Source organism: Falco cherrug, chromosome 6, assembly GCF_023634085.1.
Source record: "Falco cherrug isolate bFalChe1 chromosome 6, bFalChe1.pri, whole genome shotgun sequence".
Taxonomy (NCBI): domain Eukaryota; kingdom Metazoa; phylum Chordata; class Aves; order Falconiformes; family Falconidae; genus Falco; species Falco cherrug.
The window spans coordinates 19226074-19244247 of NC_073702.1; the positions used below are offsets into that span (position 1 = coordinate 19226074).

The window sequence follows — 18174 nt, forward strand, 5'->3', positions numbered from 1 at the left end:
AGATTACCACAACTAACTTACAGAACTTTTGTTTCCCACTCCTTCCTATTGTAAGCAGTGCACAAAGACTTCAAGTAACATTCTGTCAGTGAGATTCTTCTGAGTTCTCGTAAAGAAATCTCTATCCCCTACACAATCAAAGTGCAGAAATCAAAGCATTCTTGTATTCAGAAAACTTATAAAATTTTTATAGCATCTGGAAGTTCATGATCAAACTACACAATATTGGCAAACTTGATGGGATGGCAACATTTAATCTCTTTGTCTTGGTGACAAACACCTCCCTGGAGTTCAGCTGTAGCACTTGTCTCAGGTTCCAAAACAGCTACAAACTTACTGACTTGTCATCAGTAAAGGTGTTTTCACTGATGTCTCAGTCAATTTATCTTTTTCAATTGATAATGCAGACAGTGTTGGTTGGTTAAAGTAAACAGATACTGCATCCGTTTCTACACTTTTATTTTAAGGCTGCACATTTTTTATTTTTCTGTGGAGAAAACAGGTAAACCAGAGCACTCTAAAACACCAGCAGCATTAAACCTAAGCAAGGAGTAAGTAACTTAGAAGTTTCATGGGTTTTGATTCCAGAATTTGCAGGCAGTTAACATCCTATGAGTTACCATGTTATTATAGCATCCAGGGATTACATCTACGCTGGCTGAACAGAGATAGCCTAGGAACCAGCTAGCACTGAAATGGATGTCTGGAAGAGCATTATTATGGCACTGGGCTGACACAAGTAAGGCCCACCTCTGCCTGTGCAGAGTGCAAGGCTTCTGGTTTGCAGATTAATTATGCCCAGTCAGCTCTCAGTCTGGGAAGAATAAACCTGGTTTTATCTGCAAAATGCAGAAACCAGTAATTCCTAAACTAAATCAACAACACACTATCTTCACGTGCATAAAGGCACACCCGTTAAAACCCTTAGCTCATTAAGACTGTAAATAAACTAATTTAAGAGTAAGAGTTAAAATTATTTCTAAGGTTAAGAAGCTGGCTGAAGTTTACCTCGTGTTCAAAAAGTTTTTGCTTCAGTAATCTGTTCAAGAGTTTTGATTTCCATCCCCTCGTCTCTGTTCAGCTGCCCTGCTTCTCCTCTATTTCTGAGTCACAGTCAGTCATGATTCTGGACCAACTGCTTCCAAAATATCATTCAACGCTCTTTAAAATTTGAGTGTGCTCTCAATCCAAACAGAAAATACATACTATACACTATGAAGACCTAGTCCACAGCCTAAAAGCTGTCAAAAAACATCATGAAGTTGATTACAACTGAAGTTTTTACTTTTGTCATTACCTCCTCTATACCAAGTGCATGTGTGGTCTGAAGTCTCTCACATCACAGGTTTGTCTTCTGACAGCAGTGTCAGCGTAAGTGACCATCCCTCTAAATTTACCAGTAATGCAATTCATTCACATGGCTACTGTATGACTAACTGGACTGGATTAACAAACTTTCCACTATTTACTTGAATGCTGAAACCCTATGGCTTTGCTAGAATAAATGAGTAAACACAGGCATCCCTGAAGCAAGGATATTCACTAGCATACAGCTTACGAGACCACAGCTAGATCAGTTTGTAACTTGTAAAAATTGGCTCCTTGCCCCCACTCAGACAATATTTAAATTGCAGTTATAGTTTCTGAAGCTCACAGAATACTGTACTGTAATAGCTATGCAGTGGATAAATCTAGCCTGTTCCATCTTTACACTGTTGGCCTTCCTCCTGCTAAAAACAAGCTGTCATACGGAACAGTGACTTGATCCTGCTTGAAAGGGAGACATCCTTAGTGTGTGTACTGATCAGCTCAAATAATTTTCCATGAGAAAAGTGGTAGCCAGGCAAGTCAAAAGGTCAACATGTCAAAAGTAAACACCTGACTTAGGCTGCAACCTGTAAAAAGAAGTCAGCTGAGTAGGTTCGATTCTGATTCGTTTGCAAAGCTTTAGAAATCATTTGCTAAATGCAAGACTAGTTTATTTGCACAGCTTCGTTTTAACTGTTTTGCAATCAAAAATTGCATGCTGATTTCCTCAGAGCACAACAATCACTTGCTAAAGTGTTTGTAATGTCAAACCCTTTAATAGTTCAGATGTTTCAGCAAAACAAAGCCAAGATCAGAAACGGTTCAAAGTTGACCGTCACCATTTGAACAGGGCTACGGGCGAACTGCACAGAACCAAGGGACAAGCAAACATGACATAGCGGAACAGTGACTGACAGCTAACGTTTTTCATGTTTTATAAGAAAATTAGTAAGTCTCTCCATTTTTCTGTCAATGTGGTAGAAGCAACACTGTGTTGAAAAATAACGAGTTTTAATCGTGGTGGTAAGGCATTTTAAAAGCTTCTGAATGACATAAATAGTTTGAATGACCAAGCTCTCATCATGGATGCTTGAATCAATATTGAGGTGAGAACAGCAATACTGAATCTAACAGTATTTCTGAGATGTTAAGACACAAACTAAAATAAGTAGAGTGCCTGGCCAACGGAGCCGTTTACCAGATGACTTTATGCCATCTACCTTTTCAGGGAAGAAAGAGAAACGTAGGGCAGGCTCCTCTGTAATGACACAGTGGTGGTACGTTCAGGTTTTTCTACGGACAGCTAGATCGCTCCTCAACCAAGCAGCCCCACTCACTCTTCAGCCCAAAATCCCCCGCGGAAGGGACCGGGATCACGGCACACTTCCCACCGGCACTGCCCGGTCCCGGTGCCCGCGGACAGGGCAGGGTGCGGGGCAGCAAGCACGGCTTTGAGGGGCCGCCCCTCCCGCCGCCGGGCACACACCCCTTGCCGCTGCCACCGCCCCCTCCCAACGCCCGCCACGGCGGCCTCGCCCCCACCGCCACCGCCTGCCCGCGGGGCGCCTGGCACCCCCCCCGCCCGCCCGCCCCAGGCCGCGCTGCCGCGGGGAGCCCGGCGCGACGGGCCCGGCCCGGCTCACCATGCTGCCGGCGCTCGGGCGGCGCTGTCCCCTCCCGGGGGTCTCTGCCCCCCCTGCTCGGTCCGTGCGTCCTCCCCGCGGGGGGAAATTAGCAGAGTTCTCGGTCGGAGAAGCGCACCACGCAGCGGGAGTAACTGCGGGCCCTGCGTACGGCAGCCATCTTCCCGGCGAGTGAGGGGCAGGCGGGCGGGAGCGGCGGAGACGCGCCCAGACAAACCCGCAAGGTCAGAGCGCCGCCTGACGCACGGGCCGCTCGGAGGCGCGGGCGCCGGCCGCGCGGACTACCCGCCCCAGCGCGCGCCGCAGCCCGCCGCGGCTCTGCCGCCTGTAGCGGAGCGCCGCGCTGCACGCCGGGAAACGTAGTCCGCGGGCGGCACCCCCTCGCGCCAGGGCCGCGCCGGCCGGGCAGCGGCGCCTCCACGGGCCGATCCCGCCCGGCGGCGGGGCAGAGCCTGCCGGGAAAAGTAGTCCGTGCCCCCAGGCGGCGAGCCCCGCGGACGCCGCTGAGCCTGTCCGGCCCCAGCGGTGGAGGCCGAGGGAAGGCGGCGGTGTCCGCGCACCGGGGGCGGCCTCCTGCCGCCTTGGTGCGGCCCCTCGGCCCGGCGTCAGCAGGAGCAGGGCCCGGCGCCGGAGCCGCCATTCCCGCTGTGACCGCGGGCAAACCGGGGCCTCGTTACAGACAAATTAATAACCAGGTAGCAAGGGAGCAGTTAGTGCTGTAGCTGTATAGATAGCAACGTTGCTGAGGTCGTGTGACTCTCACGACTACCTGCCCTGCGCCCAGGGCACTCTCCAGCTCGGTGGAGAGAGCTGTTAGTGCCGCTGGGACACCCCGTTAGGTTTTCTAAAACAGGTTTTCTAAAACAGGGCTGAATGTAACGACTGGCCTCGATTTAGGTGGGGGGAAGGGCTGGGCAACCACAGTTCCCTCACACCTTTTTTAAGGAGCCAAGTTCTTAACAAGTGTGTGTTTTGCAGTAGGATTCACTGAGGTAAAACCCTCCTCCCCGAGGCGGGGAGCTGGGTCCCCCAGGCTCCGAGTTACACCAGCTCACCCCGCCTTGCAAGCCCCGGGAAGTAACTCTGTGTTGTGTAACTTTTAAAATGTAAATGAGGGAGCACAGAAAAGAAGGTAAAACTTAATCATTATTACTGTCAGATCTGATGATCAATTGTTTGAGGGTAATTTTTTTGTTCCCTTTTTCCTGCCCCCGGCCCCCTGTGCCTTACCCGGCCCTGCCGCAGCCGGGCAGGGTGGCGGTGCTCTGGGTGAGGGGGGTCCGCCCCGCCCCCCCCCCGCGGCGCGGCAGGTGTCGGTACCCTTTGCCGCTAGTTCGTAGCTCGGTATTTCTGCGTCCCTCTTTTATTATTTACACTCCTCTCGGGGACGTGAGACAAGCCAGTCACCAGGGGATTTTTATTCTCTTTTCGGTTACGTTAAAGCCCCCCTCAGCTGTATGTAATCACCTCTCGGGTAGCCGCGGTGCTGCGCCGTCGTCTCTCGCCTCCCCCGCCGACAGCCGCCTGCTTTTGGGGCGACCCCTAAACCCTCCCCGCGGCCGAAGCCGCGCCGGGGCCCGCAGGCCCTCGCTGCCCACCCTCCCGCGAGGGGACCAGCCGGGCGGCGCGGAGGCGAGCACCGCCGGCTTGACGGCCCTCCCGGCTGCTGTCGTGGGGCGTTATCCCCCCGCGGGGAGCCCCGCCGCCGTCGGGCGGGGAGCGCCAAAGGCCGGGGCCGGGGCGGGGGGCGCGGCGGCCGGCGGCGCCCTGAGCGAGGCCCGCGGTCGGCGTGGGCCGCAGCTGGGCTGAGGCGGCGCGAGGGGGCCGCGGCGGGAGCCGCCCGGAGCGGCGGCGCCGCCATTGGGGACCTCTGCCGCTTCGGCGGGCGGGGGCTCGGCTGGAGGAGGGCGCGCCCGCGCACCGTGAGTACCGCCGCGCCCGGGGAGCGCCGCGGGGGGGACCCGCCGGCGTGGCGGGGGTGCTGCGTCTCGGTGCGAGAAGTGGCTGGAGCTGGGTTACTCGCGTGTGGCGGGGCCGAGGCTGGGAATCGGCCGCCGCCGCAGCGTGAAGGCCGGGCGGGAGCCACGACTTAGCCTGCCGTGCGGGCAGGGCCCCGCGGCTCGCCTCCCCGCCATCGCGTAAATGCCGCGGGTCCTTCTGCTGCCGAGGGACTGGTGCCTCCCGCTGCCCCTGCCTTTGCTTTCGGCTCGTGGGGCACCTCCCAGTGCCTTCACAAACACACATAAACACCGGCTGCTGGGACAACAAAGATCGCAACCCGCGGCTTTACGCCAGGCCTTTCTCTGTGCATCCTGCTAGTAACGCTTTAGGGTTATTGCCAAAGCACTGAACGGATTTTGAAAGGCAGTTGCCGATTGTTTACTGTTTGCGTTTCTCAGCTGTGGCAGAGGGTGAGCCAGTTTCACTTTCAGTTCTCAGTGCTGCAGCCCTTCAAATGGGAGAGGATGCTTATTTAAGGCATACAAGTTTGAGTTATGCCGTGAATCAGAAAGTAGCCTTGGTACATTAAATCTGGCTTGCTTTTAAAGGGTATTTGCTGGTTGATTTCTAGGGGGGGGAAAGCCATGTTTACAGGTGAGGCAGAGTTTGAACATCATTGACAATATTGTGAAAATAAGGCTTTTATGTTTTTCTATTTAGTATCAACACACTCTTTTACTCCAAGACAGTTTTGTAGTTTGTATTCACATCCTCTTACGATGTGACCAGCTGGAGTAACCAAAGCTTTTTAACATAGAAACAGAACATTGCCTAAACGTAGCTTTATGCTATGCAGGTACACAGCGTGAAAACCAGCCAAAAAGAAACTGGTACTCCAAAGTGCCATTCTTACGGACAGGCTCTGTGTTCCTTGGCAAGTAGGACAAAATGCGGGATTAGGTCTCTTAATAAGGTGCTCAGTCATGGTTCTCTGTAGTAGTGTGTGGAGAGAAATGGGTGCTGCTAGGTGGCAATTCCTCCTGCCTGTCTGAGATGCTACCCAGTGTCTAAGACAGTGTTAGAGACATGTTGTTTCTTACTTATACACAGTGCTTGTTAAGGTGTATTAACATCATGTTTCCTAATTTTTGTTTGTTCCTGTATTGGTATTAGTGGGGCTAATGGGCTTAGAAGACTGAAAACAAAAGGATCCTTACAACATCTTGCATCCACAGGATTGTGGCGCTGCATTGATGTCACTTCAGAGTACAAGAAACATAATCCCATTACTTTTAAAAAACATAATTTGGCTTTGTGAAATAAGGCAAGATGGAGGACGGATTTAAGGCTGCGACAAAAAAATAAAAAAACCTAAACCCAAACTGTGAAATTATAGTTTAAATGCAGGTTACAGAAGGCAAAGGTCACCAGCCATGAATATTGCTGTCTTCTTGGAGCTGGAAAAAAAGGGAATGCAGGGACCAAACCCTCACTGCAGGGGAATTCTGTTTTATTCCAAACGTATGGTTAATTTGCATAGAATGGATAACAGTTATTCTAAACTAAAGTCTAAGAAATACTAGCAAGAATTAGATTAAATGAGGGAATAAGGACTTTTTGGCTTTATTATCTAGCATTCTGTTCATGCAGTGTCAGGACAAAAGGTGGGATAGATAGTCTGATGTAGCAACTGCTTCTGTAGACTGATTCATGCTTAGGGCTACTGTAGTGAGATACATCTGATCTTATCTGACACGAATATAATATGCTTCCTCTGGAGGCTTTGTTTAAGGGGCTACATATGGCGTATCGCTAGCATAGGACCTTATGTAAAGTCAGGAAATTCGTTTAACTGATGGCAGGATGACATGTGAGATGGTAACTTATGTATCTGATAATTTGGCTATAATAGGTTCCCTCCTGTATTACTGTAACACTTCATTTTTCTGACAGCAAACTCTTTTCTCCAAGCTATGAGGCTTTATTCTCTGCTTTTGGTAATTGTTTCTCCCGTTTGGGCTACCAGTGAGCTTGCTGTGAAGTACATCTAGCTTTAGTGTTAGAGTGGATTTGGGGAGCATACCCACTTAGCCCCGGTACAGGCTGGCCCAGATGAGAGACCAAGGCAAGTGTTTGTGTATAGCTTAGAAGGAATATATCTTGGAGCAGAATGGAGTCTGCAAACAAGCAATCTTGGAAGAGTACGGGATTCAAACGGATTATGTTCTGTGCTTTCAGACCAAAGGCTAAGTCTTGAAAACATGATTCCTGCAACTGTTCACACTGTCCTGAGTGCTCTATATTTATGCTGCCACAGAAAGAACTGGTTACACTCGGAGGAGAAACACAAGAAACACTAAGGACTGAAATGCGTTTGCGGCTAAAGTATCGTCATCATGAATAGGTATACAACCATCAGACAGCTTGGTGATGGGACCTATGGCTCTGTCCTCCTAGGGAGAAGCATTGAATCTGGAGAGCTAATAGCCATTAAAAAGTAAGTATTTTCATTTGTTATTTAACAGTGGATGGTTCAGGTTTTTTCATTCTATGGTCCACTTGGTCGTGCTTGTTTTGAGTACTTCACATTCCAGTTCCACACAGTGTTTGTATTGAGCATTTGCATGCTACCCCAGTACAAATCCAAAGTTCCTTGTATTCTCCAAAGCCTCAGCAGAAGATAAAGAGGTTGAGATATATAGGCTTATTGTAACAGTGCTCTGCTGCTAGGTGCAGTCATACGTGTATTATGTGTATTATTTAGAGTATTCTGCAGTGCTGCTTACATGGAACATAGGTTTCATGGGCTAATATCCAGTGTAATGTTAACGCTGAAGTCATAATTAACACGATGGATCTCATTATCCATAATCTGTATCTTTATATTCTACTACATATTGGTCTTTTCAGCTAAGATTTTCTTAAAATTTCTTGAAAAATCCACGATTTTCTCTGACACTTCAGTAATGGTTTCAGTTTGTAAATGGCGTATTTGTCCTAGCTGTGGTAAGAAACAACAGTAAAGCATTGCAGGCACCTTCCTGAAATACCAACCATGACCCAGGGACATACTTGTCCAAAGAGTTTTCAGTACAATGCTGGTTTGTATGAACAGTCAATAGCTAGCTTTAGGAACTTTGTAAATCCTCTGTGTTGAGGGTATTTTTCCTGTATCAAATCTTGGCAGAAGCACCTTTGATTTTCATTTTGCAACATGGTAGGAACTCAAAACTTTCAGAACAAACCAGAAGATGGTACTGTCTTAGATTACACATTAATGCCAATCCATTTGGAACAGAAATGGCCTGGTGGCTGAACACACAAGATGGCAGTTGCAAAAAACTACTTAAAAAAAAAAAAAACAGACCCTTTGAAGGGCTTGTAGTTCTTAAACTATTGTAACTATAAGAGCTGATTTCAGATTAAAAACTTGCTACAATAATAAGTAATGTTGAATTATTACTAAAGTCTGACAAAGACTCAGATCTTCAAAGGGTATCCTAACTCCCTCTGAAATCCAGACTCTAAACAGTTGGGTATTTTTGTAAGTTTAATATATGCTCTTGTGTGGGTGTGCCTTCATCCTGTTGGTCCGAAAGCATAAGAGTTATGTGTGAAAGAACTGAGTCATAATCAAAATGCATGTGAATAAATAGGACCATACATTACACACAAATAGTATGTTCAGAGTTATAGTCTGGCTTAGGAGAAAACAGATCTGCCACACAATTTGTTTCTGTTAGAGCAGAGTTGCTTGTAAGCTTGAAAGGAAAGGCAGAATTTGAAAAGAAGTTGGTATGATAGATGCAACTGGCAAGGGAGAGAGAAACATGGGAGCAGTGGACACTGAAAACTGGAGAAACACAACTTAGATGGGAAAAGTATTGAAATTACAGAGGAAGAATACAGAGAAGAGGAGCAAGAAGAATATGATAAAATTTGAGACACGGTGATTTAATTTAATTTTTCATTAGGTTTGTTTCAAAACTTAGTCTGAGTTGTTCATAACTGTCACAACCCTTGTTCTTTTTACAGTTAGGCTGTACTTCACCACATTGTATACTGGAAGGAAAAATAACATGCCCTGACTTACTGAAGGCTCTGAAATTTTTCAGCAAGATACATATAGGAAAAAGACAATCCTGTGTAATAGTAGTGCTTTTACATTCTATTAGAATGTACCTTATCCGGACATGTAAAGTTTTTTGACAAAGGAGATAACACCTTATAATTTGATAGAACTGAACTGTTAAGATATAATGAGACTTATGGGTCTAAGACCAGATGATGTCGATCATGTATTAATTGGCTTTTTCCCTTCTACTATTGCAGAATGAAGAGAAAGTTTTATTCCTGGGAGGAGTGCATGAACCTTCGAGAGGTTAAGGTATTTGTCTCATTCAATCATTGTCTTTAAAGTAGATGACCCCTGTAACATTTTTGAGGCAACATCGCATTCTTTCTACCCCTTTTACCAAAAACGTCCCCCAACATGAGCTGTGGCATATGGCATTACAGTTCTGTTTTCCTGGCTCTGCAAGTGAACGAGGTGTCTATAGTCTTACAAAAAATCATTTGGTTGCAGAGAGCTGCTTCCTCCTTGGTGAGTGGTGTGTGAGAGCGCCTCATATCACAAAACCTGAAGCTGATGGGTGTTTCAAAGCTTGATAAATAAACACATGCCCTTTGAACAGCAGTAGCCTTTGTACATGCAGTTGTTTCTGGATAGTTGGTTTGGTGGCAGACATATGACATGAAATTTTGACACCTGCAGAGCTTTAGGGGTATGTTCTAAAGACCTCTCTTAATTTCTAGTCCTTGCTATTAGTGTTGCAAACATGCAAAAAACTTAGGTCACTTTTCTTAAGTACTGAGTTAGTACTGTGCTGCTACAGCAAGAATGAATGTGGAATACACTGAAGATGTAAGAAGAAGGAAGAATGAAGACCCAAGTATGCTGGTTTTGGCTTGGATAGAGTTAATTTTTTTTCACAGTAGCTCATAAGGGTCTGTGTTTTGGATTTTTTTGGATTTGTGACCAAAACAGTACTGATGACAAGGCAGGGATGTTTTAGTTACTGCTCAGCAGTGCTTGCTCAACCTCAAGCCACCTGTTTTAGGGTGGGCAAGAGGCTGGGAGGGGACACAGCCAGAACAGCTGACCCAAACTGACCAAACTACCAAACTGTTCAGCAGTAAAAACTGGGATAAGGAGGAGGAAGGGGGAGCATTGGGAATTACAGCATTTGTCTTCCCAAGCAGCCATTAATGCATGATGGAGCCCTGCTTTCCTGGAGATGGCTGAACACCTGCCTGCCAATGGGAAGTGGTGAATGAACTCCTTATTTTGTTTTGCTCATGTACTTAGCTTTTTCTTTACCTATTAAACTGCCTTTATCTGAACCCATGAGTTTGCTCACCTTCTGCCCTTTTAATTCTCTTCTCCATCCCACCTGGGGGGATGAGCAATCTCAACTGTCTGGCAGGGTTAATCCACAATACTAAGGAAGAATTTCCAGGTTTGTGTTTAGTCATGAGTCTAACCTGACTATTGCCAGTTCAAGTTCTAGAAGAGTGTGAATTCTGCCAGTAGGAAGTTACTTACAGAGAAAATGCAATTGTTATGGTGGTTGCTGTGACACCAGGTAGCTGGCTTTCAAACAACCAGCACATCAAATTGATATGTATACTGTATATGTATCTGGTAATACTTGGAGATCTGGTCTTTGTTCTCAGAGCTGTCTGATTACTTAAGATATTGAAGAAGATTTGAAGCCAAGTCTTCTGCATCAGTGAAATGTTTTTTCTTTCTCATTAGAGTAAGACCCTCGTAAGATCTGTTTGTATTTTCTGTTTCTAGTCTTTGAAGAAATTAAACCATGCCAATGTAGTAAAGCTGAAAGAAGTTATCAGAGAAAATGATCATCTGTATTTTGTGTTTGAATACATGAAGGAAAATCTTTACCAGTTAATGAAAGAAAGGTATGTAAGCACATCACCCATTCCTACTACAAATTAATTTCTTGTGTAATGTGCTTTTAACACCCTTGTTACTTTTCAAAGAACTTTGGATCATTTATTTAGGTTTAGATGACTATGACTTAAGGCTGCGTGCTGCAGTCGGAGCTGTGGCTGTCACCTTTGAGCATATCTCAGACAGTTTAGTGGGAGTTTCCAGTGTTGCTTCCTGTATTAACCTAGCAGATAAGTGGGGCACTCTTTTGACAGTTAGGAACTGTGAACTTTTAACAGCCATCACACGTAGGAAGTATTGAACCTAGAACTTCTGATTTCTAGATAAGTACCCCAATCAGCAGTGCTTTTCCTATTAGAGGGTGGTATCTCCACCTCTTCTGTTATACCTTCCTCAGATAAATGAATGAATAAAAAGTGATTGAAACAGTAATCAGGAAGGGTCAAATTCCGGATTGCTTCTAGGAATTTTTTTTTTAACTTGGAATTTGAACTGATGTCCAAAGGACTGTCTATTTTATGTGTCAACCTTCTCAATAAAATATAGCTTTTTGATATTGCCTGGAGCGTTAATAGTCTTAATTTTACCCTTTGGGCCACGATAGCATCCTTCAGAGGATAATTTGGGGCAAAATAACTCCCTGCTTTGAATTGTTCTCTGAGGAGGCTGTTTTCTTTCTATGGACCATAGAATCAGCCCAGGAGGTGACAGTAATCTTACTTGATTTAACAAAGTAAGGTTATTGTTATAACGTAACTCTGTGAATACTACAAAAAATGCCCTTTTAAGTATAAAAATACTTATTATGCATGCAAAGGTATAGAACAACTTTAACTAAATTGGGTACCTATATATGGATGCTGATTTTTAATCATGAAATAAGGAACCTTGAGAAAATTATTCAAGTGCCTAACATACAAACCAATTATCTTTAGGAATTCTTTAGAAATGCATGATGGTATCCTGCCTCCTTAAGAAAACAACAAGGGCAGATGTCTGTAAAGTGTGCTACATATCAGATTCTCTACAGTTTAGCTAGGCCTTGGACTAATTAGACATTGTATAAATCAAACCTTTAAGATTGTGATTTATTTGCTTAAGTCTTAGTTAAAATTGCCAGTCTTACTGGAAGGGACTGTAGAAGAAATACGACTCTTTCTGCTGTAATTAAAAAATAAGCAAGCAAATATGAAAAACTTACTCTGGTAGCTGATCTCACTTCTGACATGTGTGACGGTCAGTTTTTGTGAGAGAAATAAGCTCAGAAAATTGAAGTAAGTCCCAGGCCATCATCTTCATTCACTGTTAGGCTCTTTCTGAATACCATTGTCACTGATTTCCACTCCGGCCCATCTCTCCTGTGTTTTGATATGTGCAGAGGCAGCTGGTGCAGAGCTGTTTGATCAGAAACCTCTCTTGGTAAGAGGAGCTATCATAAAACCACCTGCCATGGTTGATTTTCTTGCTTGAATATTGTGAGGAGAAGAGCCTCTTTGTTTTCAGTAGTAGCAGATGAGTATTTTTTCAGGTAACAGGAGAGAAGGGAGTATTACATCAGCTGTTAGATAATAATAAGGGAAAGTAAAAAATATGGCTTGTATATCCTTTAGAAGAGAGTCCAGAAGAAACTGTTGCACGAAAAGCACTAAATTAACATGAATTCTCACTGTTGTGAGGAGCGTGCCTCATGACCTGTACATGTCATGAAGCAAAATACATGCATAAATACAGGCTGCATGGAGAACGGATTGCAAGCACCCCTGAGGAGAATGACTTGGGGATACTGGTAGTAGACAAGAAGCTCAAGATGAGCCAGCAATGTGCACTTGCAGCCCAGAAAGCCAACCATATCCTCAGCTGCATCAAAAAAAGCATGGCCAGTAGGTTCAGGGAGGTGATTCTCCCCTCTACTCCACTCTTACGAGACCCCACCTGGAGTATTGCTGGGGCCCCCAACATAAGAAGGACATTGACCTGTTGGAGTGAGTCCACAGGAGGGCCATGAAGATGATCAAAGGGCTGGAGCACCTCTCCTATGAAGAAGAGCTGGGGTTATTCAGCCTGGAGAAGAGAAGGCTCTGGGGAGACCTTTTATCAGCCTTCCAGTACCTAAAGGTAGCATACAAGAAAGCCGGAGAGGAACTTTTTACAAGGGCATGTAGTGAGAAGGGAGGGAATGGCTTTAAACTGATTGAGATTGGATGTTGGGAAGAAATTCTTGACTTTGAGGATGGTTATTTGCTGGAACAGGTTGCCCAGGGAAGCTGTGGATTCCTCATCCCTGGAAGTGTTCAAGGCCAGGCGGGATGGGGCTTTGAGCAGCCTGGTCTAGTGGAAGGTGTCCCTGCCTGTGGCAGGGGGCTGGAACTAGATGATCTTTAAGGTCCACTCCAACCCAAACCATTCTATGATTCTTTGTTAAGGTTTGTTCAGTTTGGCCAACTCTCTTTTTTTCTTTCTTTTTATTTTTTTCCCATTTTTAGTTCAGTGTCCCACATAGTCTTGATATCACATAGTCTTAATATGATGTGTCACTTATGGAAATACTGTCTGAATTTTATTGGAGAAATGAACTACATGAGAGTGTTATTATTTTTACCTTTTATCTTTGGTCATTAGGTAGCATAAGCTAATGTGTGAACTTAATCATTAATACTTGTTTCATACCTTTTCTTTTATCCCACAGAAACAAACTGTTTCCAGAGTCTACAGTTAGGAATATTATGTATCAGATCCTGCAAGGCCTTGCATTTATTCATAAGCATGGTAGGTTACATTTTAGCTGTAAACATTTTGTCTTGAAGCAAGATAGTGGCTGTTTAAGTTTTTTAATGAGTATGCTATTACATTACTAACTTTACTGAAGGCAGTGATCAAAAGAATGGCACTATATGAGAAGAGTCAGATTACTGAAAATAACTGTATTTTACAGTTGCCTGATACTGTAGTCTAGAGGTTTGCTCACTTTCTTTTCTATAGATTTCTACTTTCTCATACTAGCAGCTGCCACTTGCTAAAACTCATCTGACATTAATGGGCACATTTCTTGAAAGATTTAGAGGTCCCCTGAGATTGAAAATAAAGGAAAAATTATGCTTTTTCTTAAGGTACACACAGATACTCAAATCATACATTCTCTGTAAGCTATGCTTAAAGTAATGAAGTCTGAGTGGCAACTTTCATTTGCATGGCCTTCAAACTAATTTTTACAATGATAAAAGCTAAAGCTGATGTACCAGCCAGTACTAACAAGACCCATTTAACTAATAAAAAAATTAATGATAAATTCCTCACCACATTTTGCTGCCCTGTTCAATTCTGCCTGCTAAATGTACTGTAGTATATGTTGCTGGTCAGCTCTCAGGGTTATCAGAAGAGAAATAACGTCAGTGGCCAAAGTTCTGGAAGTGAAAGGCTGGTAGTACCAGCATTTCAGTTTACTTGAAGAACACATGTAACTTTGTTTTACAAAATATTTTCAAGCTAATGGCTTTATTCTCTATTCTAATAGTGCTTGGATACTCTTCTGAAACCAAGCTAGAAATTCCAGTCTGTTCCAGTGAGATACAAATAAACTGTATTTTTTTTCTGTCTTAAAATATTTTGTAAAAATTTAAGCCACCTTTTTTTAATATATAAATTGTCAAATGGTTCACAACCTTTCAGAATACCTTCTACTACTATTTAACTTACTATAGCTTTAAATAATGAACAATTTTGTGCTGAAACTGTCTTGTTCACTGACCTGCTACACCCTAGACTGGTATTTCTGTGAACATGTTGCAAATCCATAGTTACAAAGATCTGAAAATTCTTGGCAAGTCTGACAGGATGGTCTTGATGGTCTTGCGGCTTACAGTGTATTACTGGGTGTCCCAAGATTCTCTCTTCAACAGTTCTGGAAAAATCACATGAATTTTTTTTTTTCCTCTCAATTTCTGTATTCTACTCCTGTATGGCATAGAAATGCTTGTCAAGGAAACTTTTTATGTTCTTTATCTATCCAAACTCTAAGCATCTTTTCCATATCTGAATACACAATCAGTTGCTCTTTTTACACGTTTGCCATGAAATAAATTTCCTCAAAAGCATTCTATTGATGCATTGCACATCTGTTCAGCAAAATACAGAAGTACTAAATGCTACAAACAACATTAATTGCTCTGGTACCTTCCAGAGGCAGTATTTCAAGCTGGCACCAGAACATCTATTTAATATACTTAGGAAGAACATAATCTGCTGGTTGGTAGATACCTACAGCACTATGTCTTTGATGCTGTCATGCATTAATCTTAACAAACAAAAGTTAATATACTGGACAACATAGACACATTCTATGTCAATATTTATTCTGTCTTCTGTGGGAGCATATTCAAGGCCAGGGAAAAAATGAAGCTTGTTGGAAAACCTCTGAAAAGGAGGTCCTAGAGCTCTAGAGAGGTACTACAGAGAGTGCTGTATATAGGAAACTGTCCTCTTAGATGCCTGCAAAAAAGAATCATGATTACAGTTTTCCAGACTAAGGGTGGAAGCAGATTTCAGAGATGGTAGTCAGTAATATTCTAGCCTTGTTCTCTCATTTGTATTGAAAGAGCTCCTGCCAAATGTTCATTTGTGATCAAGTTCTGCTGAATGCAGATAATACTAAAAAAACACACTGAGATCCTCTGACAGGGCAATGAGTAACTGAGTGCTTGCAGATTATTATGTTCTCAGATTTAAAAAGAGGTTTCAAGGTGCAAAAAAATTGCCTCATATTTTAATTTGTAGTCTGTTTAAAGGAACTTCTAAAGTAATTTTTTTGATGTCTTCATTGCAGTTTCAAATGCAATTAGAATGAAATTAAAATTAAAGTGTATTTTTTTATGTTAAAGAAGCATCACTTAAAAGGGAGCTATCTGACTGAATACTCTGAATTTTTATAAGATAGTCAACTTACATATACTGTTCTTCACAGTCTGACTGAATAACCATTATATTGACTAGCTCTGTTGATCATAAAAAACTTTGCACTCTGTGTTGTGCTATTCAAGCTTCAGCAATAAAGACTAAAGCAAAAGAATCCAGGTCGAAAATAAAGGCTACAGCTTGGGGTGGCATTGCAACGCACATCAATATTTCATTTGAATTTTAGGGTTCTTTCACAGAGACTTGAAACCTGAAAATCTCCTTTGCATGGGACCAGAACTTGTGAAAATAGCAGACTTTGGCTTAGCCCGAGAAATCCGATCTAGACCTCCTTATACCGATTATGTATCCACGAGATGGTAAGTGCTGGTATTCACCTATGTTGTGTGAAACTTATAATCGAACCTTTAAAGAAGTAAAGTACTGTATTTGTGCTGGATGTAATACCACTTTTGGTGCCTCCTTTTGATAAAAAAATTATTTAAGCTTAGCATAATTTGAAGAGCTTCAGTTAGTACAAGACAGTTTACAGATGACAGCAGCACAGGAACAAAAAAGGAGCCTGGTAAGGCCAATGGGACATGCTGGGATTGCTGCATGTCAGAAGAGTGTAAGAGAGCTTATAAAAGCGTATGTAGGTTTTAATTCTTCATTCTAGAAGAAAAAAAAAGTCGTCTTATGTATAGGATAAGAGAGGATAGGAACTTTTTAAGAGGTGTTTGCTCTCAACAGCAAAGAACGAAGAACTGAATGGTTTCATGTATGTCTGCTTGAATTGTGTTGATTGTTGAGATATGTTTAGCTTTTTTTTTTCCTCTCTTACAGGTACAGGGCTCCTGAAGTCCTTCTGCGATCCACCAGCTATAGCTCTCCAATAGATATTTGGGCTGTTGGTTGTATAATGGCAGAAGTTTACACACTGAGGCCTCTCTTCCCAGGCGCCAGTGAAATTGATACTATATTCAAAATTTGCCAAGTCTTGGGGACACCAAAGAAGGTAGCTAAAGTAACATTCCACACTGCAATAGTACTAGAGCTGTTCTACAATACAGAATGGCACAATAGCAGTAAGCATAAAAATAATCAATTTTCACACTTACTGCTATTGTATGGTATTGATCTCAGATATAGTAAACTAAACTAAAACTTAATTTCTGTGAAATAAGCATTATGTATTTATGCTATAAAACCTGACATATGGAGGAGAAATGGACCCCTGAACACCTAAGTCCTTAGACTGTGATTTGATTAGGTGGAAATTTCATTATCTCTTGCACATTGTGTATAAACTTATGGTTTAAGAGGCTAGAAACTGGAATCATAGCAAGACTCCTGTCTCCTGATTCCATTTGTGCCTTTGACTTGGCTGGATTTAAAGCAAGACTAATCTCTCACCAGAGGTTTTATGTGAAAATTTCTACTGAAATCTTTAATGTAGTCTATTATAGTATTATATATATTATATATTTATATTGTATATATTATATACTATATATAGTATTACAGTAAGCTGTCTATTACTGATAGGAAAATATATGGTAGTGTACTTAGGCATTGTGATATTTTACCACTGAACTTTATTTGTGACTGGAAATCTCATTCTTCCAGAATGACTGGCCTGAAGGCTACCAGCTTTCAGCCTCCATGAATTTTCGCTGGCCTCAGTGTGTACCTAACAACCTAAAAACTCTCATACCTAATGCTAGCAGTGAAGCGGTGCAGCTCATGAGAGACATGCTGCAGTGGGACCCCAAAAAGCGGCCAACAGCTAGTCAGGTTTGGTTTTGTTTTCTTTTTCTCACACCTGCATATGACACTTCCTTTCACTGCAAGACACCTTTTATAGACAGTCATTTAACAGTTGCTCAGGGGTGCATTTCTTAGAAGGGAGAAGAGCAGAAGCCAAGAATAATTTGAAAGACAAAGGGGAGTAATTAAAAGAGAGTAATCAGTGTTTTGTATACAACATCAACTGCATGGGGTGTGTGCTCAGTGATCAAATCTGTGGCTGCAGTGTGTATAAGTATACCTGAATTAAGTATAGTCCAGTCACTGTGAACAGCAGCAGAGTGAAGGTAGGATGTATGGCTGAAGGCTGTGATGCTGTTCTTTCATTGTTGTTGGGGCGAACCGCAGAATCACGGAATAGCTGAGGTTGGAAGAAGCCTCTGGAGGTCATCTGGTCCAGCCCCACTGCCCTAGGCAACAAGTGACAGTGCTCTGTCACCCTCACAGTAAAAAAGTGTTTCCTCATGTTCAGAGAGAACATCCTGTGTTTCAGTTTGTACTCATTGCCTCTGGTCCTATCGCTGGGCACCACTGAAAAGAGCCTTGCTCCATCTTATTTGCACCTTCTGTTTGGGTATTTGTATCCTTTGGTAAGGTCCCCGTGAACCTTCT

At 43.3% G+C, this 18174-nt stretch overlaps 2 protein-coding genes across 7 annotated transcripts in view; one reads left to right on the forward strand and one right to left on the reverse strand.

Moving 5' to 3' along the window:
• FBXO9 (F-box protein 9) overlaps positions 1–3289 on the reverse strand; it is a 21838-nt gene extending 18549 nt beyond the window's left edge. The window contains exon 1 of one of the 2 annotated variants that reach the window (XM_005441868.4): positions 2952–3289. In XM_005441868.4, the coding sequence (XP_005441925.1) occupies positions 2952–2954 (3 nt within the window). In that variant the 5' untranslated portion in view covers positions 2955–3289. The remainder of the gene's footprint in view (positions 1–2951) is intronic. The other variant, XM_055713259.1, reaches the window with a different exon arrangement.
• Positions 3072–18174, forward strand: part of CILK1 (ciliogenesis associated kinase 1) — a 26120-nt gene continuing 11017 nt past the window's right edge. Inside the window, exons 1-8 of one of the 5 annotated variants that reach the window (XM_027809128.2) lie at positions 3072–3175; positions 7131–7389; positions 9225–9279; positions 10753–10874; positions 13553–13632; positions 16001–16133; positions 16600–16771; positions 17383–17550. In XM_027809128.2, coding sequence (XP_027664929.1) covers positions 7289–7389; positions 9225–9279; positions 10753–10874; positions 13553–13632; positions 16001–16133; positions 16600–16771; positions 17383–17550 — 831 coding nt within the window. In that variant the 5' untranslated portion in view covers positions 3072–3175; positions 7131–7288. Of the gene's footprint in view, positions 3176–3882; positions 4084–4270; positions 4874–7130; positions 7390–9224; positions 9280–10752; positions 10875–13552; positions 13633–16000; positions 16134–16599; positions 16772–17382; positions 17551–18174 lie in introns of those variants that run through there. The other 4 variants (XM_055713256.1, XM_055713258.1, XM_055713255.1 and 1 more) reach the window with 4 other exon arrangements.